Source organism: Mobula hypostoma, chromosome 10 (genome assembly GCF_963921235.1).
Source record: "Mobula hypostoma chromosome 10, sMobHyp1.1, whole genome shotgun sequence".
Classification (NCBI taxonomy): Eukaryota; Metazoa; Chordata; class Chondrichthyes; order Myliobatiformes; family Myliobatidae; genus Mobula; species Mobula hypostoma.
In genome coordinates, this window is record NC_086106.1 from 89,543,387 (window position 1) to 89,567,172 (window position 23,786).

At 39.7% G+C, this 23,786-nt stretch overlaps 1 protein-coding gene across 1 annotated transcript in view; it reads left to right on the top strand.

Moving 5' to 3' along the window:
• The window catches only part of tex11 (testis expressed 11), a 163,264-nt gene that overhangs the window by 111,050 nt on the left and 28,428 nt on the right, over positions 1 to 23,786 (top strand). Inside the window, exons 17-21 of the mRNA XM_063059816.1 lie at positions 4,580 to 4,704; positions 6,625 to 6,710; positions 8,794 to 8,924; positions 10,093 to 10,218; positions 21,834 to 21,920. Of these exons, the coding sequence (XP_062915886.1) occupies positions 4,580 to 4,704; positions 6,625 to 6,710; positions 8,794 to 8,924; positions 10,093 to 10,218; positions 21,834 to 21,920 (555 nt within the window). The remainder of the gene's footprint in view (positions 1 to 4,579; positions 4,705 to 6,624; positions 6,711 to 8,793; positions 8,925 to 10,092; positions 10,219 to 21,833; positions 21,921 to 23,786) is intronic.

The window sequence follows — 23,786 nt, forward strand, 5'->3', positions numbered from 1 at the left end:
AGGTTCCCAGAACCACATGTTTCTGGGATTTCTACTGCACGTATAGATTGCACCTTATATGTGGACTACTCATGTTCATGCAGGCCTTCATAGCATCTGTTAACCTGGTGAACAGTTTCCAAGCCAGCCCTTAGAATCTGAATCAGGTAGATCTTCTTTACATAACTGCTTAATTTCTTGTTTCTACAACCTCATCTGACCACTTGTCCCACTTATCAATTTGCTATTAAACCTGACTATGCACCTACAAACACTGACTATTCACCACTCCCGCAAACTCCCGAACCGGTAACTGCATCTCTACCTTATCTACTGAATTAGCCCTCTCTCCTTAGATCAAATGAATCCTGGTAGCTGGTTCTCACGGGAATTTTCAAGCAATCCTGATCTCTTCATTTACTGAATTTGGTCACCATGTTTTCTGATTCCCCCCCACATTCACCCTTTGTTACCTGCCAACTTGGCCTTCCATTTCCGAGTGAGTATCACCTCCTCTCTTCATCGTTGCCTTAGACTTAATCTAATTAGCTTCAGGGTGTGTGCAAAGGAAAGATTCTTGCGCAAAAACATTTTGGTAGTTTGCATGCCGTGGGCCTTAAGTGCAGTGAAACTTCATGTCAGCGGATCCACAAATTGTTTGTTGTCCCACTGCATAGTGATTGACCCACCAATGGAATACTAGTCACTTCTAGAACCAGTGACCTTTTGTTAAAATTTCATGGAGGAAAGTAAATTGGATTGCAGAAGGGAAAGAGATCTAGGGGAACATGAGATAGATAAACATCAATTCAACGTAAAGGCAGGGAAACTAGTTACATAGAAATAGAACCAGAAAAACGTACAACACAAAACAGGCCCTTCGGCCCACAATGCTGTGTCAAACGTGTACTTACTTTAGAAATTACCTCGGGTTACCCATGGCCCTCTATTTTTCTAAGCTCCATGTACCTATCCAGGAGTCTCTGAAAAGAACCTATTGTATCTGCCTCTACCACCGTCGCCGGCAGCCCATTCCATGCACTCACCACTCTCTGCGTAAAAAAAACTTACCCCTGACATCTCCTTGTTACCTACTTCCATGCACCTTAAAAGTGTGTCCTCTCGTGTTAGTCATTTCAGCCCTGGGGAAAAAGCCTCTGACTATCCACACGATCAATGCCTCTCATCACCTTATACACCTCTATAAAGTCACCTCTCATCGTCTATCACTCCAAGGAGAAAAGGCCAAGTTCACTCAACCTATCCTCATAAGGTATGCTCGCCAATCCAGGCAACATCCTTGTAAATCTCCTCTGCACCCTTTCTATGGTTTCCATGTCCTTCCTGTAGTGAGGTGACCAGAATTGAGCACAGTATTCCAAGTGGGGTCTGACCAGGTCCTGTATAGCTGTAATATTACCTCTCTGCTCTTGAACTCAATCCCATGGTTGCTGAAGGCCAATACACCATATGCCTTCTTAATCACACAGTCAACCCGCGCAGCAGCTTTGAGTGTCTTATGGATTCGGACCCCAAGATCCCTCTGATCCTCCACATTGCCAGGAGTCTTGCCAACAATGCTATATTCTTCCATCATATTTGACCTACCAAAACGAACCACCTCACACTTATCCGGGTTGAACTCCATCTGCCACTTCTCAGCTTAGTTTTGCATCCTGTTGATGTCCTGCTGTAACCTCTGACAGCCCTCCACACTATCCACAACACCCCCAACCTTTGAGAGTCATCAACAAATTTACTAACCCATCCCTCCACTTTCTCATCCAGGTCATTTATAAAAGTCACAATGAGAAGGGGTCCCAGAACAGATGTCTGAGGCACATCACTGTTCACCAACCTCCCAGCCTCTATGCAGAATATGACCTGTCTACAACCACTCTTTGCCTTCTGTGTGCAAGCCAGTTCTGGATCCACAAGGCAAGGTCCTCTTGGATCCCATGCCTTCTTACTCTCTTAATAATCCTTGCATTGGGTACCTTATCAAATTCCTTGCTGAAATCCATATACACTACATCCACTGCTTTACCTTCATCAGTCTTGAAAAAAATCAGTCAGGCTCCTAAGGCACAACTTGCCTTTGACAAAGCCATACTGACTATTCCTAATCATATTATGCCTCTCCAAATGTTCATAAGTCCTGCCTCTCAGGATTTTCTTCATCAACTTACCAACCACTGAAGTAAGACTCACTGGTCTATAATTCCTGGGCTATCTCTACTCCCTTTCTTGAATAAGGGAACAACATCTGCAACCCTCCAAAATCCTCCAGAATCTCTTCCGTTCCCATTAATGATGCAAAGATCAAAGATCATTGCCAGAGGCGCAGCAATCTCCTCCCTCGCTTCCCACAGTAGCCTGGGGTATATCTCATCCGGTCCTGGTGACTTATCCAACTTGATGCTTTCCAAAAGCTCCAACACATCCTCTTTCTTCATGTCTATATGCTCAAGCTTTTCAGTCCACTGTAAGTCATCCCTAAAATCGCCAAGGTCCTTTTCCGTAGTGAATATTGAAGCAAAGTATTCATTAAGTACCGCCTCTGCCTCCTCCGGTTCCATACACACTTTTCCACTGTCACAATTGATTGGTCCTGTTCTCTAACAACTTATCCTCTTGCTCTTCACATACTTGTAGAATGTCTTGGGGTTTTCCTTAATTCTGTTCACCAAGACCTTCTCATGGCCCCCTCTGGCTTTCTTAATTTCATTCTTAAGCTCCTTCCTGCTAGCCTTATAATTTTCTAAATCTCCCATCATTACCTAGTTTTTTGAACCTTTCGTAAACTTTTCTTCTTGACTAGATTTTCAGCCCCCTTTGTACACCACAGTTCCTGTACCCTACCATCTTTTCCTTGTCTCATTGGAATGTACCTGTGCAGAACGCCGCACAAATATCTCCTGAACATTTGCCACATTTCTTCCGTACATTTCCCTGAGAACATCTGTTTCCAATTTTTGCTTCCAAGTTCCTGCCTGATAGTGCGCATGTGCCGGTCGTGCATGCAGCCTGGTACAGCCGTTCCGATCTATTTTTACTTTCTTCTTCTTACTTTTTAATTTACGTTATTTTTTGTATTTTTTTTCTCACGGTAACGCTTCGAAGCTGCACCCTCTCTAACATGCTGGTAGAGAGAGTTTTATTTGGGTTTTCTTTAGCGCTGCAAATGGTTACATCCCGACACGCGGGACAGAAGCAAGGGTCGCATTGTGTACTTCACGGACCAGCAAAGACCGGCCGGCTTAGCGAACAGAGTGGTGGACACCCCTGCTGAAATCCGGAGGAAAACACACAGAGGGGGATCACAAAGCCGAGGAAAGAGGACCGGGTCGAGACAACAGAGACTTTTGAAGAAGAGAAGTTCGGTGGGTAATACCGTTCTGGCTGACTGGAAGTGCGCTGAGAGCGGTAAGCGTAAAGGAGTTCAGTGCTTACTGTTCTGGCTAACAATGGATGGTGCAATCCGGGGTATATTACAATCGAGGAACATGTTTGCAGACTGGATATTGAACTTTTTACTGTTGGACTTCGGCCATATTCCACCATGATACAACACTTGGCGGCACGGGAGGTCGTTCCTGCCTGTGGCCATCGAATGCGCAGCTCCCCCCGTGGAGGGTCAGACACCCTGAGCCAATAGATTGGTCCTGGACTTATTTTCCATCTGGCATAGTTTGCATTTTGGTGTTTGATTGTTGGGGTTTTTTGTATTGCTATATTTACGCTCTATTCTTGGTTGGTGCAGTTGTAACGAAACCAAATTTCCCTCGGGGTTAATAAAGTATATCTGTCTATCTATCTAGCTTATATTTTCTCTTACTTCAATTAAACGTTTTCCTAACTTGTCTGTTCCTATCCCTCTACAATGCTATGGTAAAGGAGATAGAATTGTCATCTATATCTCCAAAATGCTCTCCCACTGAGAGACCTGACACCTGACCAGGTTCATTTTCCAGTACCAGATTTAGTACAGCCTCTCCTCTTATAAGCTTATCTACATACTGTGTCAAGAAACCTTCCTGAACGCACCTAACAAACTCCACCCCATCCAAACCCCTCGCTCTAGGGAGATGCCAATCAATATTGGGGAAATTAAAATCCCCCATCATGCCAACCCTGTTATTACTGCACCGTTCCAGAATCTGTCTCACTATCTGCTCCTCAATGCCCCTGTTACTATTGGGTGGTCTATAAAAAACCAGCAGAGTTATTGACCCCTTCCTGTTTCTAACTTCCACCCACAAAGACTCAGTAGACAATCCCTCCATGACTTCCTCCTTTTCTGAAACTAGTTAGTTACCAATCTTTGCTAGAATTGCATGGTTTAGGGAATGTTTGTTTGAGATTGAAGGGTAAATGAAGGATGAGAATTCTGGAACTAACAAGGAAATTCAATTTTTCTTTTAATGTAAATATAAAATATATATATATACTGTATATAAATAAAATTTCCCTTTAAATTTCCCATAGGCTAATGCAGAAAGAAAGTATGTATTCTGTTTAATAATGGAGTTATTTCAAAGTAATGATATAAAGTATGAATAGAAAGACATAATTTTTGAACATTTCTGTTATGCTTTAGCTGTGCAAGCGATTAAAATCATAGGGAATCTTGCAGAAAAGCCAGAAGGATGCGAGGATAAGATGTTAACTGACAGAATCCCAGTGACTGATATTTTGAGTCTTGCTGCACAAGTTGCTCTCGAGGTAAAGAAGATTAGTTTTGTAAGATCAGAATATTCAACAAAAAAATGCGCTACATGATGTAAATGATGCCCATTTGCGAAGTTCAGAACTGCTACTACTGGATGACTGACATACTTCAAAATTCTGTACACTGTACAGCAAAGTAACGTAACATTGTGGAATATATCTATTCAAAAATATTTATTACAATTGATACATCTGATTGATACAAAGAAATGCAGTAGAATGTGAGGGCTTATCTGATGGATGTCTGTAAAATTATGAAGTTTTTTGATGCAATTGATGCAGTGAAAATAGTCCTAATTGTGGGGAAGAGTATAGATCATCAACAAATCCAATTGGTAATTCAGAGGAAATGTGTTTATCTAAAGAATGGTAAGAATGCAAAGTTCACTACGAAGTGTAGCAATTGAATTAATATTAGAGATATACTGTACTTGAGGAAAGCTTGGGCAAGCATCTGACAGAGTAGGAAGTATAGTGTTGAACTGATAGAATTGGATAATTGAAGTATAGAAGAGAGAACGCCTTACACTCATCTGTAAAACCAAAGTTCTCTATTGACATTAACGGTTCATGCAGAAACTCTGGAAAACATGCACCGCATCGTGGTTGCTGCTTTTTGACAAAGGCAGACATTAATGGTGAATAGTCATTGTCTTCAATATGCCAGCACAGCTTTTAGTAGTTTGGCTATTCCACTATTACTTTTCAGATCTACGACCACTAAGGAGGGCAGAGGCAACAGGTGGATCGGACCACCTCCACCTGCACAGCAACATGTTTTTAAATATATTGCTCGCCCTGCATTGTCACTGTCTCTATATCTGGCAATTCTCTGCTCAATAACCTGCAGAAATACTTTCACGAGAAAGATGAGTTGGTGACTTATCACCCCCTCCTCAAAGGTAGTTAGGGATGGGCAGTAGATTGCCAATAACACCTAGATAACAAAAAAAAGAATAAAATAGTCACTATTGTAAAAGTTTCATAGCTTTGTGGTTTGAGAAAATTAATTATTTGTGGTTCATATAGGAATATTCTTCAGTGTCTCAGAACTTATGTACCTTATCAAGTACTTTGAAGATGAAATCTTGAAGCTAACATTCATGTGCCTGATGAAAGCTAATGCATCCGCAAATGTTATTTACTTAAAAGAACTGTCTGAAATGTCTTTAGTCTTCTGCAATATCTGTTCATACACGTTTCATTTACTCATATTGGCTTTAACTCTTTCTCTGTTTTCCAGAAGAAGAGATAAGATGGCAATGAAATGGGGATTTCCACTCAATCAGAGGGCTTTGTTTTCCTCACCAGACTCCCCACACCTTATTCTAGCTGTCATTTTCTGCCCATTCTCCTAATCTGCCCCAGTCCTTCTGCAGACTCTCTGCTTCCTCAACATTACTTATCCCTTCACCTATCTTTAGATCATCTGCAAACTTGGCCACAAAGCCATCAATTCCCTCATCCAGAGCATTAACAAATAATGTGAAAAATAGCTGACCTATCATCAACAGCCTAATCCTACAGTTCAGCAAACAGTACAGTTAGTCAGCCAGTTTGAACACGAGTGTTATTGGTGATTCTTATGATATGTAAAGGGATAACTATATATATAGTAGAAAATATACGTTGAACTTGGTCCCAAGTGGAATTTAATGTGCGTGCACTTTAGTGTTTCCAAGTTTAATCACTACAACAGAGGACAAATTTCTATCCTTTAAACTTTTGTTGACAAATTCCAACCATGTCCTTGTTAATTTTGGCAAAAATCCCAATATTGAAAGTATTGTTTTAAAAAAAAAGTTGAGAATGAAAGTTGTTAATTAATTGATGTTTCCTTTTAAAACAATCTAAATACATTTTGTAATGACTTAATATTTTAATATGTGATTAATGACACTTGTATGTCCTTAGAATGAGCAGGATGCTGCTGCCAGAAAAGCATTTGAATATCTATGTGAATATTCCCAAGACAGTATTCAGTTATTCACAGCTCTCAGGTACAGAACTGGCATTAATGTGATGTAGTAAGTCAGGTTTCTTATTGGTTATTCAGAAAAATCAAATTACCTTTACAACTATGTCTGAGTGGTAACATTGCCCCCCCCCTCCGATTCAGTACTTCAACTCAATTTTAAATTTAAAAATTTTCTCCTGTTCATTTTTTACCTTTGGTACATAAGAAAGATTTCAAGGTCTTCTCTGTTGGAAATTATCACCAAGAAAGTTCTTCCTAACTGGTTGTCCACGTACTGCTCTCTATTACACTGGAGTACTCACAGAATATGACAACATTTGAAATTCATATGAAGCCATCTGCAGCTGATGGAAGCCACAAGGTGTCTGTATATAATTGTTAAAAACAGCTTGATCTTGCATCTTGAGCATTTCTTCCCCCCCTTGTGCCAACTTAAAAAAGATTATGGTAAACATTCATATACTTTGTTAAGTTTCTCTGTTAAGATTTACTAATAAACTTGGGTCATGTTGTTTATTCAAACAGAAGCAAAAATTTTGGAAGGTACTGTAGAAGAAAGTAGGGAGGTTCATCTAACCTGGCTGATGTTCACACGTGCTTCAGCATCAAGAGAAAGCAATCATTTGGTACTGAGCTATCTGAGTCCCAAATCCCCTCCCTCCAAGTCTTAGTCTTTGATATCTGGCCATCACCAACTCACAAACTCTGATCTTCAGAAATCTTCCAACCATCGATCTTTGGTTTTGAGCCTTAATCTACGGGTACCTCTGACATCCTGATCAATAGAAGGAGAACCCTCCCCCAAGACCTCTGCATTGACTTTCAAGTGTGCCCTGCTCCTAGTAATCCTGCAGGGTGCTCTGGTGCATATGAATTCTGGGCATTGTGTATTAAAGTCTATGAATGAAAGAACATAAATAGGAGCTGAAGTAAGCCATGTGTTCCTCAAGCCTGCTCCACTCGTAGCTAATCTAAAGTTGCCCTGAGGTCCTCTTTCCTTCTTGTTCCCTGAAAACTAAAGACCAAGATACTTGTCTGTTGTGGCATTGATCGAAGTCACTGTAGAGACATTGAAGCTGGTGATATAGAAGTCTTTATTCAGCACAGCTAACAGACATCATTCTGGAGACATTCTTGCTAGAGGCTTACAAACCCAAAGGTGCATCATATTTTTATACCCTTAGGATCAATGGCAGCAGCATGTGATTCAATGAAATTTCAGTAGTTACAATGACATGGTTTACTTCAATACTTTGGGTTGACAAATGATTTTTTTGAGATGTGGGAGCGCATTGTACTTCATGTTCACCTCTGAAGTTCTAAACGCCTTTGGGAGAAACTAATGAACACAAATATTATAAAATATTTTTGACAACAGAGAGCCAGGCACCCAGAAATAATGTTATCAGGGCTTCCTCTGAGTACATAAAATTGATACAGTAAGTACACAAATACCATCCTTGATACACTAAGTGACAACATCCGTCTGGCCTATCAGTTTGCACTCAAGACACAACAGTGGTTTGATGAAAGCCAATTAACACAATGCCATTGTTTTAATGTTTTGCTCTTGCATTTGCAATCTCTTAGTCTGTGGACCAGCCTGTGCTTTTAACTTCAATTTACTGCTTGCTTACAAAAAAAACTGAAGGCTAGTTGCAAGCTTCCTGAACAAACTTACATTTATAGTAAGAACTGAAGCCTGGTTCTTGTTTGAATTAAAATCTGCTATTTTCACATAACTCCTGAACACTCCCTAAAATTGTCTATAATGGCCTTGAATAAATTCAATAGTTCATCCTCCACAGCTCTCTGCCATAGACAATTCTTTCGATTGATGATCATTTAAGTATGAAATCCCTGTTCTTAAATGGCTGACCCCTTACTTTAAGTTGTAAGAATATATTTGAGATTTTAGACGATGTTTATGTGCTGTAATTTTGATGTACTGTAGCTTAATTTTCTTTTGAACAATTTATTTTAAGCAGAAGTTTAATTCACCTCGTGCCATCTATTTCGGACACAGAGGATAAAAACGTAAGGTAACTTACCTGCACCTTTATTCTGAATATTGCTGTGATCCAATGATACTGCTTTTCTTTAAGTGCCCTGTTAAAGGTTGTTACTGGTGGGGTGAATACAGTTTTGAATACTTCCCAGAATATTATTTTGAGTTTCTTGCCCCTGAGACCTGATTACAGTATCTTGGAGAACATTTTGCAGAACTTTATTTGGAGTAAACCAAAGTTTAAACTACGATTGCTTCTCTTCTCATTCATGCTTTCTACCTCATGGCACTGTGCAGCAGATTTTTGCAATGCTCGCTGTGAACAATGTGACCATTGATAAAAGATGTAGAAATTTTCCCATGCTAGTTCACACTAATTTTAGGCATTAATAGGAATTCAAATCAAGATATTTAGTCTTTTGTTGTTGATCTGACCACTGAAATTCTTGATAGTAATAACTAGAGCAAACTAACCAAAGTAAGATAGCTGTTCCTTGATAATCTTTTGATTATTCAGCCCTACTTCTATCCCAACCATAGGCTCCAGCATTATGGTGAAGTTTCTTATATGCTTTCCCTCTTACCAGTGTAAAAAGATGAGTGGGTAAGAATTAAAATTTAACCAAATTTTAAAGGGTATCCTTAATATGCTTCATGGTTATTGGGGAAGATCCTGGTTTCCATTGGTCCTTCTGGCTTCACCACTGTAGTTGATTAGCAAAATCACTCACCTGCATTTGTGTATATCCAACAAATGATTAAAAGTTTTTTCTGTACCAGTTCTGCGACTAAAGAGATACTTCCATGTACATTTTAATATTAATATGGATTTCCAAATCAGTATAGTGTGTGACTTGAAGGGGAGCTTGCAGTTGAAGGTAGTTTTCCCATATGCTTGCTGACCTTGTCCTCCTCAATAGAAGAGTTTACAGATTTGAGTTGCTGTGAGAGTAAATCAGATCAAGTAATTGCGATGTACTCTGTTGATGATACACGCTGTAGCAGCTAATGCTGGTAGTGGAGGGATTGAATGTTAATTCCAAAGAAATGGATTGATTTGTCCTGGCACCACACACAAAATGCTGGAGGAACTCAGCAGGCCAGGCAGCACCTATGGAAAAAAGTGTAGTCGACATTTCATTGACTGTATTTTTTTTCCATAGATGCTGCCTGGCCTGCTAAGTTCCTCCAGCATTTTGTGTGCGTTGCTCAGATTTCCAGCATCTGCAGATTTTATCTTGTTTGTGATTTGTCCTGGATGGCATTAACTATCTTAATCTAGCCAAGTGGAGAATATTCCTTCACAAACACGAGGAATTCTGCAGATGCTGGAAATTCAAACAACACACATTAAAGTTGCTGGTATTCCCTCACATTCTTGATTTGTGCATTTTAGATGGTGGAGAGGTTTCGGTGTGCCTCTTATCTAAGAACTTTATCGTTGAGTTTCCAGTCAAGGGTGATGTTGAGTACACTGTCACCTTTATTGAATGTAATATTGGCCAGGCCGTGCTGCATGCTGGTATAGATTGTTTAATTTGCTGAGTTGCAAGTGGAGTTAAACATTACGTGATCATCAGCAAATATCTGTAGTTGTTACTTTATAATGGAAGAAAGGTCATCCGTGAAGCAGCTCAGAATGGTTGCCCAAAGGTCTTCACCTCAAGGAGCTGCTGGAGGGATGACTAAATCTGGGATGATTGATTTTATATGACCACAATCAGTTTCCTTTCTGAAAAAGATACGGCTTCAACCATCAAAGTGATGCTGAATGATTTCAATTTTCCCAAGCTCTCTTTATACCACATTCAGTCAAATGTTACCGTGATTTCAATTGCAGGCTCCTTCATGTTACCTCTGGAATTCAGCTCCTTCATCCATCTTTGTTTGGAGTTTGTGTTGAGGTATGGAGCAGAGTGGTCCTGGTGGAATGCAGCTGTAAACAACTGTGCAACCTCCTCTGGTGGCTGTTGATTATACATTGTGTACCTGGAAATTGTAATTGGAGAGTCTGGTACATAATCATACTCATTCTTAAAAATCCTTACAAGTTATGTAATGGTGTTGCTTGACCAATCTACAGGATTCTTCCTCCAACTTAGATACAAGTCCCCAGATGTTTGTGAAGAGCAAATTTGCCATGGCCGTATTTGGTGCCTATTGATCAGGTGGTCTATTTGGTTTTTTTCCTCCATTTCAATCCAATGGCTGTGGTACGGCCCGGTAGGTTGCTTAGCATTTCAGTGGATATTTAAGAGTCAACTTCATTGGGCTTCACTATATAAAAATGGCAAATGTCTTCCCCTGAAGGATATGGGAGAATCAGATGGTCTTTTGTGAGAATACAGTAGTTTTTGTGGTGTTCCTTATTAAGAATCATTTTTTCCAACTTGTAGATCATTAATTGAATTTAAATTATACAGATGATACTTTATAAGAAGCAGGGCTGCTTTGCCAAGTACATTTACTTGAGATCACCGACTTACGTACTTCATCAGGGAACTTTGCAACATTGTTGCTCAGTGATAAATTTTATAAAGGTGAATAATTGAGGCTTTTGATCTGAATATCCTGCAGTGGTAGTGAGAAGGGCTCCATGATTCTTTGAAGGAAGATCTAGAAATGTAACAAAGTATTTCAGCATCTCGAATGATTAGAAGACAGACTCTGAGATAGGAATGTAGTGAAGGGAGATCTTAGGATTGGAGCATTAGAAATAGGGTGAAATGGGAGTGATATTTGAGTGTTTGAAGCAGTGCTTGCAACCCTATTAATCTGGAAGCTTGGAGGAAGACTGAAAGCAGGTTAAGAACTACATGAATATGTAATTATTCAATTTTGTATAAGAATTTAATGATAAAGAGGTCACTACTGGGTTACAGTTTGTGATTTTTCTACTCCACAAAACTGAACTTTACTGATGGAGGCAAGAATGTGCTAAAATTACACAATAAAAATATAAGAATTGGGAGCAGGAGTAGGACATTTTGCCCCTTGAGTTTCCTTTGACATTTATCACAGTTCTGAATATCTAATTAGTCTTTCCTACACTATACCTATAAATCATGACTCTCTTTAAATCCAGAAATTTATCAATCTCTGTTTTGAGTGAACTCAATGACTGAACCACCGTAGATTGAGAAGTCTAAAGGTTCAGCTCTCTCGAAGTGAAAAACATTTTCCTTATCTCAATCCTTACTGGCTTACTCTTTATACTGAGACTGTGATTACTGGTTCCTGACTCTTCAGCCAGGAAAGCATCTTTCTTTTCAAGCTGTATAGTAATTTTGGAAGCTTCAATAAAATTTCTCATTCTTCTAAACTCTATAGAATCCAGACCTGGTTATATTTTGGAGCTAAAACATATATAGGTAGATTCTAACTCTTTAATCTTGCATTTATGGTACCTAACCATAAATATTTATTTTGGCAGATATGAACGACTGGACTCCCTGTTAACATATTTAAAGCTAGGTGGGTACAGTTATATTATTTTATGTTCAAAGGTTATTACATATACATTGTAATTTTTCAGCCATTTAAGTTAAATTATTAAATGCAGTATTAGTGGATGAACACAACACCTTATAACAAAAACACATCTCCTTTTAATCAAGGCACTTAGCTGTTCAATACTTAACATTGGACAGTATAATTATCAAATTTAAATGGTCCATTACAGTAAGCATGCTTTTATTGGCATCTTTCACTATAACTTTATAGACTGTACATTTTACATGATGTTTTGAACTCCTTTGCCAGTGAGAGTAAGAATAGCCTGATGTGGCCGCTGAATGTGTGACTGAGGATAGGGTTTCAGAATTCAGGATCATTGGGCACTCTTCAGGGGAAGGTATTACCTGTACAAAAAGAGTGTGTTACACCCAAACACGAGGGGTCCAATATCCTTACAAGAAAGTTTACTAGAGTTGTTGGGGAGGGTTTAAACTGATTTGGGAAGAGGATGGAAACTGGAGGGATAGGGCTGAGGATGTGGCAGTTGGTATGCAAGTAGATGCAGTGTGTAATGTGTCTGTGAGGAACGACGAGCAGTTGATAGGGCAAAATTGCAGTCATTTGGAGGAGCTGAAGTGTAACATGGGGGCAAAATTGAAAAGGATGATGAATACATGACTGAAGATGTTATATTTGAACACATGCATTGTACAGAATCAGGTAAGTCATCTTCTAGCACGTTTAGAGATTGGCAGGATTGACATTGTGGCTGACAGAAGATCACAGTTGGAAGCTTAGCATCCAAGGACACACATTATATCAAAAGCATAGGCAGGTAAACACAGGGGGTGGGGTTGGTAAGAGCCTGTTGGTAAAAAATGAAATCAAATCCTTAGAAAGAGGTGACATAGGATCAGAATATCTAGAATCCTTGTGAGTTGAGTTTAAAAACTGCAAGATTAAAAGGTCCCAATGGGAGTTATGTATCAGCCTCCGAACAGTAGCCAGGATGTAGGATACAAATTTCAGCAGGAGATAGAAAAGTCATTTAAAAAAGCGGTGTTATCATCATGGGGGATTTCAATATGTAGTTTGATCGGGGAAAATCAGGTTGGTGTTGGATCCTAAGAGAGGGAATTTGTAGAATGCCAACAAGTTTCCTTTTAGAGCAGCTTGTCACTGAGCCCACTAGGGGATAGGCAATTCTCAATTGGATGTTGTGTAATGAACTAAATTTGATTAGACAACTTAAGGTAAAGAAACCCTTAGGATGCATTGAACATAATGTGATAGAATTTATCCTGCAGTTTGAGAGAGAGAGAGAAAGGCTAAACTCAATATATCATTATTACAGTGGAGTGAAGGGAATTACAGAAGTATGAGAGAGGAGTTGGCAGGGATGACGGCAGAACATCAGTGGCTGCAGTTGCTGAAAGCAGGATAGATCCATCCCAAAGGTGAAGAAGTATTTTAAAGGGGTTATGATGCAACTATGAGGGAAGTCAAAGATAGCATAAAAGCAAAAGAGAGACATATAACAAAAATTAGTGGTCAGGTAGAGGATTGGGAAGCTTTTCAAAAACAACAACAAGGCAGCTAAAAAGCCATAAGGAGAGAAATAAATGAAATATGAAAGTAAGCTAGGCAATAATATAAAAGAGAATACCAGAAGTGTTTTTTTTCCCGGATATATAAAGAGTAAAAGAGATGAGAGGGGATATCTGATACTAGGAAAATAACGCTGAAGAGGTAGTAATGGGGGACAAAGAAAGGACAGACGAACTTAATAAATATTTTGTGTTATTCACTGTGGAAGACATTAGCAGTATGCCAGAAATTCAAGATGTCAAGGGGTAGAAGTGAGTGTAGTTGCTGTTACTAAGGAGAATGTGTTTGGGAAGCTGAAAGGTCTGAAGGTTGATAAGCCACCTGGACCAGATGGACTGCACCCCGGGGTTCTGAAAGAGGTAGCTGAAGAGATTGTGGAGGCATCTTTCAAAAATAACTAGATTCTGGAATAGTTCAGGAGAATTGGAAAATTGCAAATGTCACTCCACTGCCTAAGAAGGGAGAGAGGCAGAAGAAAGGAAATTATAGGCCAGTGAGCCTGACTACCGTGGTTGGGAAAATTTTGGAGTCTATTATTATGGGTGAGGTTTTTGAGTACTTGGAGACACGTGATCAAATAGGCCAAAGTCAGTATGGTTTCCTTAAGGGTAAATCTTGCCTGACAGGGGAGGGAGGGAGGGAACGTCGACTCAGACCATGAAAGGCCTGCGTCGGGCATTTTCATGCCTTACTAGGTGCAGATTGGAAGTCTGTGTGGGGTGCCACTCCTCGCACAGACACTAGAGCAATGCGTGGTTAAGTGCCTTGCTCAAGGACACAAACACGCTGCCACAGCTGAGGCTCGAACTAGCGACTTTCAGATCACTAGACGAACGCCTTCACCAATTGGCCACGTGCCCAATTACCTGACAAATCTGTTGGAATTCTTTGAATTCCAGGATAGACAAAGGAAAGTTAGTGGATTTTACTTGCTTGGATTTTCGAAAGACATTTAACAAGGTGCCACACATGAGGCTGCTTAACAAGGTAAGATCCCATGGTATGACAGGAAAGATATTAGCATGGATAGAAGATTGGCTTACTGGCAGGAGGCAAAGAGTGGAAATAAAGGGGGCCTTTTCTGGTTGGCTGCCAATGACTAGTGGTGTGCTAGAGTGATCAGTGTTGGGACCACTTCTTTTCATGTTATCTGTCGATGATTTGGATAACAAAATTGATGGCTTTGTGGACAAGTTTGCAGATGATACAAAGGTAGGTGGAGGAGCAGGTAGTGTTGAGAAAACAGGGAGTCTGCAGAAGGATTTGGACAGATTGAGAGAATGGACAAAGAAATGGCATATAGATTAGAGAAGTGTATGGTCATGTACTTTGGTAGAAGGACTAACGGCATAGACTATTTTCTAAATTTTTCTATTCTATTTTCTATTTTCTAAATACTGACAAAAACGTTTATGAAATGTGAAAGATTTTCTTTGCTGTACTGTATTTCATTACACCTCTCAATTAGTAAATAAAATCAAAAGTATGTGACTTTCAATTTTCATTCTAAATATTCATAGTGTGCATATTACAAGAAAAACATTAAAGGTGCATGCAGTTTTCAGGCCGTGTAAAAATGTTATGCTCAGAGCAATAGTTGGTCTGCGCCGCTGTAAAGCAAATTAGAGGGAAAATTGGCAAACCACAATAGGAATATTGGGAGTAGGTTTGGGCTCCATATCTGAGAAAAGATGTGCTGCCATTGGAGAAGGTCTAGAGGAGGTTGATGAGAATGATTCTGGGAATAAAAGGGTTAATCTATGAGGCATGTTTGATGGTTCTGGGCCTGTACTTGCTGGGGTTTAGAAGAATGAGGGAGGATCTCATTGAAACCTATCAAATATTGAAAGGCCTAGATACAGTGGATGTGGAGAGGCTGTTTCCTGTAGTGGTGGAGTCCAGGACCAGAGACCACAGCCTCAGAATAGAGGGAAGTCCACTTAGAACAGAGATGAGGAGGAAATTCTTTAGGCAGAGTGTATTGAATCTATGGAATTCCTTGCCACAGATGGCTATGGAGGTCAAGTCATTGGATATATTTAAAAAGGAGGTTGATAGGTTCCTAATTAGTTAGATCCTCAAAGGTAATGGGGAGAAGGCTGAAAAATGGGTTTGATAGGGACAATACATCAGCCATGATGGACTGGCAGAACAGGTTCAATGGGCTGATTGGTGGAATTCTCCTCCTTTGTCTTATAGTCTTATGGTCACAAAACCCACATAGGAAATGTGGTGTTGGCATGAATTATCAGGAGCAACTAATTCCACACTCCTTTATACTGACTGTCTCAGTACTAATAATTACAATACTTCACAATTGGTAGAATGGAAAATGGAGGAAATACTGTGGCAGCCAGTAGTCCAGCTGCAACAGGATTAAGATGAATGAAATAGGTCAGACTTGGACCGGACTATTAATCTGCAGAACATTCCAATGGAGGGAACAATGGGAATAGCAGAAGGTTTTGTAAACAAGATATAAAACTTTACCAAACCCAAGAAAAGCATGAGAACCTAGAATCATAGAGAGAACTTAGGAAAAAAAAACTCATCAAAGGGAATCCCAATTCCAAGACTCAAAGAACAAAGTGAAATCACAAGCATTGGGTATATTTAAGGCAGAGGTTGACAGGTTTTTGATTAGCCCAGGCATTACAGGAAGAAGGCAAGAGAATGGGGTTGAGAGGGATAATAAATCAGCAATGATGGAATGGCAGAGCATACACAATGGGCTGAATTACCTAATTCTGCTGCTGTGTCATGGTATTATGGTCCAAGGTTCCAGCCTTGACTAAATTGGTAGTACATTTTCCTCTGAAAGTTGTGGATTAAGCCTCAAGCAAATAATACGAAATACTAAGAGAGTTCTACATTATATTAAAAGTTGTATTTTGAATGAGACTTGAATGAGGTCAGTGCCCTTTGAAGTGCTTATAAAAGGTGGTAGCATTTAAGGGAAAATTTAGCTTTCGATATCCGATCAGATTTATTATCATTGACATGTTTTGTGGCAGCAGTACAGTGCAAGATATTACATAATTACTATAAGTTGCAATAAATAAATAAATAGTGTGAAAGGTGAATGACAAGGTTCTGTTCATGGACTGTTCATAAATCTGAAGGCAGAGGGATACAAGCCATTTCAAAAGTGCGACCTTCATGTTCCAACATCGCTCCCTGATGGTAATAATGAGAAGAGGGTACATCCCAGTTGGTGAGGGTAGTCACTGATGGATGGATGCTGTTGTATTGAGTCTCAAGACTGTTTGATTCAGGAATGTTTAATGTCATTTCCAGTAGGCATGTATAAAGGAAAATGAAATAATTGTTACTCCAGATACGACGCAGCACAAAAAATACACAATAATATAATACAATAATTTTAAACATTGCAATTAATAGAAATACATAAGATAGTGTAAATACATAGGTTGACTGTATGTCGATAAAGTGACTCCAGGTACAGAAGTGTCTGTATATAAGGTGACTCTGATAGGAAATGATAAAATAGTGGAAGAGTGGGTGAGTGGGTGGAGGTTTTGATTAGCCTAACTTAGGGGAAAGAAACTGTCTCTGAGTCTGGTAGTCCTGGCATGGATGCTACTTAGCCTCCTCCCTGATGGAAGTTGAACAAGTAGTCCAATATCAGGATGGGTGGGATCCTTCACGATGTTTCTAGCCCTTGGAACCTTTCCATATACTGTATATATCCTTGATGGTGGGTAGGTTGCTGCCGGTGATGTGTTGGGTAGCTCTGACTACCCGTTGTAGAGCCTTCTTGTCCACTGCAATGAAGTTTTCGTACCATGCAGTGATGCAGCATGTTAGGATGTTCTCTACTGCGCATCTGTAGAATGATGTGAGTATAGGTGTGCATAGCCAAGCTCTCTTCAGCCTCCACAGAAAGTAGAGAATTGGTGAGCTTTCTTGATTGTTTAGGATGTGTTCTTGGACCATAAAAGGTTATGCGAGATGTGCACTCCCAGGAGTTTGAAACTGCTTGCAGTTTCCACTGCTGTGCCACTGATGTAAAGAGGGATGGCCCCTCTTTAAAAGATGTCTTTGAAGGTGGGAAGACTGGTGTCTATGATAAAGCTAGCTGAGCCTGCAACCTTCTGTAATCTCTTTCAAACTTGTGCATTGAAGCCTCCGTACCAGGCAGTGATGCAGCCAGTCAGAATGCTCTCCACGGTACAAATGTGGAAGGTAGAGCCTTTGGTGATATCCAAAATGCCTTCAAATTCTGAATGAAATATAACTGTTGGTGTGCTTTCTTTGTGATCACATCAATGTATTGGACCCAGGCTAGATCTTCTGAGATATTGATAACAGGGCCTTGAAGCTGCTCACCTTTTCCTCTAATGAACCTTCAATGAGTATTGGTCTTTGCTCTCCCCACTTCCCCTTCCTGAAGTCCACAATTAATTCCTTGGTCTTGCTGACATTGAATGCAAGGTTATTGTTATGACACCATTCAACTAGCCATTCTATCTCGCTCCTTGTCACCATCTGAGATTCTGCCAGCAACAGTGGTGTAATTGGCAAATTTATAGATGGCCTTTGAGCTGTGCCAGCCACATGGTCAGTAGAGCAGTGGGCTATGCACACATTCTTGAGTTGGGCTTATGCTGATTGGATTGACTCTGGAAGCATGTTTAAATTCTTGTAACCGTTATTACTTGCTTTTTCATCTTCTGTTTGCACTGAATAGTATTTTATTTCAATTTCACATGTTCATCTTGTACCTGTTTTTCTCTTAAGAGTAATTATCAAGAGGGTAGTTTCATGTTTCTGACTGCACTTTCAGAAATAAGCATTTGTTGAAATTTCAAAGTAATTTTTTAAAAACAACGTACATACAGTGGTGCTATAAAGTTTGTGAACCCTGTAAAATGTTCTCTATTTCTGCATAAATATGACCTAAAATGTGATCAAATCTTCAGGCAAGACCTAAAACTAGATAAGGAGAGCCCAATTATATAAATAACACAAAAACATTATACTTCATTTATTTATTGAGAAAAGTGTTCCAATATTACATGTATTTGTTGAAAAAAGTATTTGAACCGCTGGGGTAATGACTTCTACAAAAGCTATTTGGAGTCAGGTGTTCCAATCAGTGAGATGAGATTGTGGGTATGGGTTATAGAGGTATACTGCCCTATAAAAAAAAGACACACAAAGTCAGGTTACTGACAGAGCCCGCTCTTCTCAAGAAAGATCTATTTGATCAAGGCATCTGTACCATGCCTTGATCAAAACAACTTTCAGAGGACCTTAGAAGAAGAATTGTTGGGACGCTTGAAGCTGGAAAAGGCTACAAAAGCAGTTCCAAAGAACTAAGTTCATCAATCCACAGTAAGAGAAACTGTCTACAAATGGAGGATACTCTCCCTAGAAGTGGGCATCCTGCAAAGATCACACCAAGAATACAACGTACAATGCTGAAGGAGGTGAAAAAGAACCCAAAATTAACAGCAAAAGACATGCAGAAATCTCTAGAACTTGCTAAAATCTTTGTTCATGTGTCCGCTGTAAGAAAAGCACTGAACAAGAATGGTGTTTGTGGAAGGACACCACAGAGGAAACCACTGCTCTCCAACATCCACTGCTGCATGTCTCTCAAGTTCTGCAAAACACCACCTGGGTGTTCTACAACACTTCTGGGAAAATGTTCTGTGGACAGATGAAAGAAAATTTGAACTTCTTGGCAGAAATGCACATTGCTATGTTTGGAGGGAAAAAGACACCGCGCACCAACATCAAAACCTCATTCCAACTGTGAAGCATAGTGGAAGGAGCAACATGGTTTGGGGCTGCTTTATAGCCTCAGAGCCTGGACAGCTTGTAATTGTTGAGGGAACAATGAATTCAAAATTGTATCAAGACACTTTACGGGACAATATGAGGGTAGCAGTCTGTCACCTGAAACTTAATGGGAGTTGGATAATGCAAATTCCTCCAAGCCAATATGCAGGACTGGAAACATTTAGTTGAAGTTATTGCTGTACAAGGGGATCACACCAGTTACTGAAAGCAAAAGTTCACATACTTTTTCCAACAAATACATGTAATGTTGGATCATTTTCTCAATAAATAAATAAGCAAGTATAATGTTTTTCGTGTTATTTATTTAATGGGTTCTCTTTATCTAGTTTTAGGACTTGTGTGAAAATCTGATCACATATTAGGTCATATTTATGCAGAAATAGAAAAAATTCTACAGGGTTCGCAAACTTCCTAGCATCACTGTATCTGCTACTACATGCTACCTTGAGTTTCATTTTATTGCAGGCATTCATAGTTGAACGAAGAAATACAATATAAATAATGAAAAACTATATACAATGTGCAAAAGAAGACAAACCGCAAATACAAAAAAAAGCTTAAAATATGAGTTGTAGAGTGCTGGAAAGCGAGACCATAGATAGTGGAAATAGTTCAGAGTTGAGGTGAGTGAAATTATCCATGCTGGTTCAAGAACCTGATGGTTGAAGGGTGATAACTGTTCCTGAACCTGGTGGTGTAGGTGGTATAGCTCCTGTACCTCCCCTTCAATGGAGGCAGTGAGAAGGGAGCATGGCTTGGATGATGGGGGTCTTTGATGTTGATATTTTCTTGCGGCTCTGCTGTTTGTAGATGTGCTCAACAAATGATGGTTTCCTATGATGGTTTGCATCGCACGTCTTGATATCCTAATCTTGATATCCAAGGTTATCTGAAAATTGCTGGACAATTATTGAGCACTTAGGTGCTCACCCAACAAGGCACAGCTTCCTGGACACTGAGAACAGTTCAGACAGCATTGGATCCCTGCTGCGAAACAGATCAGCTTATAGAACTGTCCTTGAAATACAAAAACACTTGGAATCCATTAGGGAAATAATAATTAAAACTTGAAATGGCTCTTTACTATTTAACTTCCTTGGCAGTCCCTTGGGATTAAGAGTGACTTCAGTAGAAGAACAAGCTTTTCACTGTTCCTTTGTACATGTGACGATAATAAACCAATTCCAATTCCAATTAATAGAGCACTAGAAAACAACATTATCCTTACAAAATCATGAAACAACAAGCAAACTGATGTCTGCTTCCTCTCCCATTCCGATCACTCCTGCCGAAGGGTCTCATCCCAAAACATTGATTGTACTTTTTTTCATAAATGCTGCCTGGCCTGCTGAGTTTCTCCAGCATTTTGGGTGTGTTGCTTTGATTTCCAGCATCTGTAGATTTTCTCTTGTTTCCAATTCCAATTGTGATTTTTGAACTGGCTGAAAAGCTAATGTGGGACTCTCCCACAATTAGAACAAGTGGTAGCTGATAGTCAGTTACTTGAGTTGCTTGTGCAAGGCTATGTGTAGTCCCAAAGTATGACCTTGGTGTTCCCAGTATCATCCTGAGTGCTGTTTCTCTACTTTGACCGTGTGGGCCAGAGATCCGAGGAGTCACTGAGAATATTACATTCCTTTATGAAGGCTTTGAGCATAGCCTTGAAACTTTCCTCTGGTTCACCTGATAATTTATTCCCATGATGGAGTTTGAAAAAGGATATCTCTTTCAGAAGTTGGGTGCCAGACAGGTAAACAACAAAGCCTGGCCTTGCATAGCTGACTGGGTGCAAATAAGACCTCAGTGCTGGGAAAGATTGATCTGGGAGAGGAGGCTGACATCAGTTTGCTTGTTGTTTCATGATTTTGTAAGGATAATGTTGATGCTGTTTTCTAGTGCCCTGAGGCACTTGTTCTTGGTGGTCAAGATTTCTGAAACATAGCACTGGGCAGGGATTGATGTTGCCTCGTAGACCTTGAGTTTGGTGGCAAATGTGATGTCTTAATCCTCAAGAACCCTTTTTCACAATCATTCAAAGTCACTGTTGGAACATGAAGGCGTATTTCATCACGCGTTGGCTAGTTTCGCCAATTGGTGTTTCCCGAGACATGGAAAATCATCTGTGTTTTTCACAGTCTCACATAAAAACGTACACTGCAAAGCTCAATTTGAAACATTGAAAATAACTTAAATAATGCTCTACTCTTTTTAACTTTTTGACACTTGATTTCATTTTTATTGTAGCTCATAAGAAACTGATTATTCAGTTAGCGGAAGGGAAGCTGAGTGTTGAGCTGAAAAGTAGTGAAGCCAATTGGTTTCGAAAAATAGGTGAGAATGTATTGTTTAATATTAAACACATACCTTCAAATATTGGTGAAATACTATTGTCCAAGGCAGCAGCCTTTGATACTTTAACTGACATTTTCTTTTCCAGTGCATTTCCTGGATTTTAGATGCAGCATTGAATTGTTACAAAGTCTATTCACTTAATGTTAGCTTAGTGGTAAATAATCTCAGTGCATATTAATGACCAAAGTTTAAAGTAAACTTATTATCAAAGTACATGCAGTTGAAGTCAGAAGTTTACATACACCTTAGCCAAATACATTTAAACTCAGTTTTTCACAATTCCTGAATTTAATCCTAGAAAACATTCCCTGTCTTAGGTCAGTTAAGATCACTATTTTAAGAATGTGATATGTCAGAATAATAGTAGAGAGAATGATTTATTTCAGCTTTTATTTCTTTCATCACTTTCCTGGTGGGTCAGAAGTTTGCATACACTTTGTTAGTATTTGGTAGCATTGCCTTTAAATTGTTTAACTTGGGTCAAACGTTTTGGGTAGCCTTCCACAAGCTTCTCACAGTAAGTTGCTGGAATTTTGTTCCATTCCTCCAGACAGAACTGGTGTAACTGAGTCAGGTTTGTAGGCCTCCTTGCTCGCACATGCTTTTTTAGTTCTGCTCACAAATTTTCTCTCGGATTGAGGTCAGAAAATGATGTCAAGTCTGGTTCATCCTTGGGAGCAATTTCCAAATGCATGAACATCTGTACAAACATTCATCTCTACAAACAATAGTACGCAGGTATAACACCATGGGACTACGTAGCCGTCATACCACTCAGGAAGGAGACGCATTCTGTCTCCTAGAGATGAATATACTTTGGCTCGAAAAGTGCAAATCAATCCCAGAACAACAGCAAAGGACCTTGTGAAGATGCTGGAGGAAACAGGTACACAAGTATCTATATCCACAGTAAAACGAGTCCTATATCGGCATAACCTGAAAGGCTGCTCAGCAAGGAAGAAGCCACTGCTCCTAAACCACCATAAAAAAGCCAGACTACAGTTTGCAAGTGACGGGTTAAAGAACCAGCAGAAATGGAAAACACCTTGGAGTCTGGTATTGCTGTAAACTAACAATGTTTATTAGTAACTACGCAATACAGTAATAAAATTCAGATATATCAAACAGGTTAGCAATGAGTGTGGAAATATAAAAACCAAGCTTTTTCAAGCCTGGGGATAAATTAACAGTCTTACGATATTAAGTAAAGTTCAGTTCAGTTCGTGGTATTGAGTTGACTAGTGATGGAGAGAGAGAGGTGTCTAGTTCTTCAGGTGAGCTGATGCCGTCGATCTTCCCGTTGTCCTCCGAAACTTCCAAGTTAGCCAAACTTGACCAACTTAAGAGCACCGTCTTCAAGTGATAGTCTACCAACCCAGGCAGGGGTTAGACACACAGGTAGACTCCACAGGGTCGCTCTTTCATGCACTAGTGATCACAGATCGATACCTCATAATCGATCCACAGTCCCACACTCGTGGGCACCTAAACAGGATAGTGGTAACTTCACCACACCTTAGTGCATCTGCGTGACCTGTGAAACAAGCAATTACGCTAGTTTAAATACTGTTGTGCTGAATGCCAACTGTCCAACAAGTAGCTCCTCCCTTCTCTCTCTGTAGGAACTCAGAAGTTGGCAGTGTCCTTGCAAAAGTGTAAACACGCTGCAGAGAAACCATAACACCATCTCCAAGCAAACTGTGAGCAGTCTTTGCCTCTCTGTCTCTTAATAACAAGATGTGTGTGTTGTACAGCTCTCTCTCTTTTTAGAGGCACAGTTCATAAGGGATAATTCAGGATCCCGTCACAATATATTGAAGCAACATCAAGACATCAGCCAGGAAG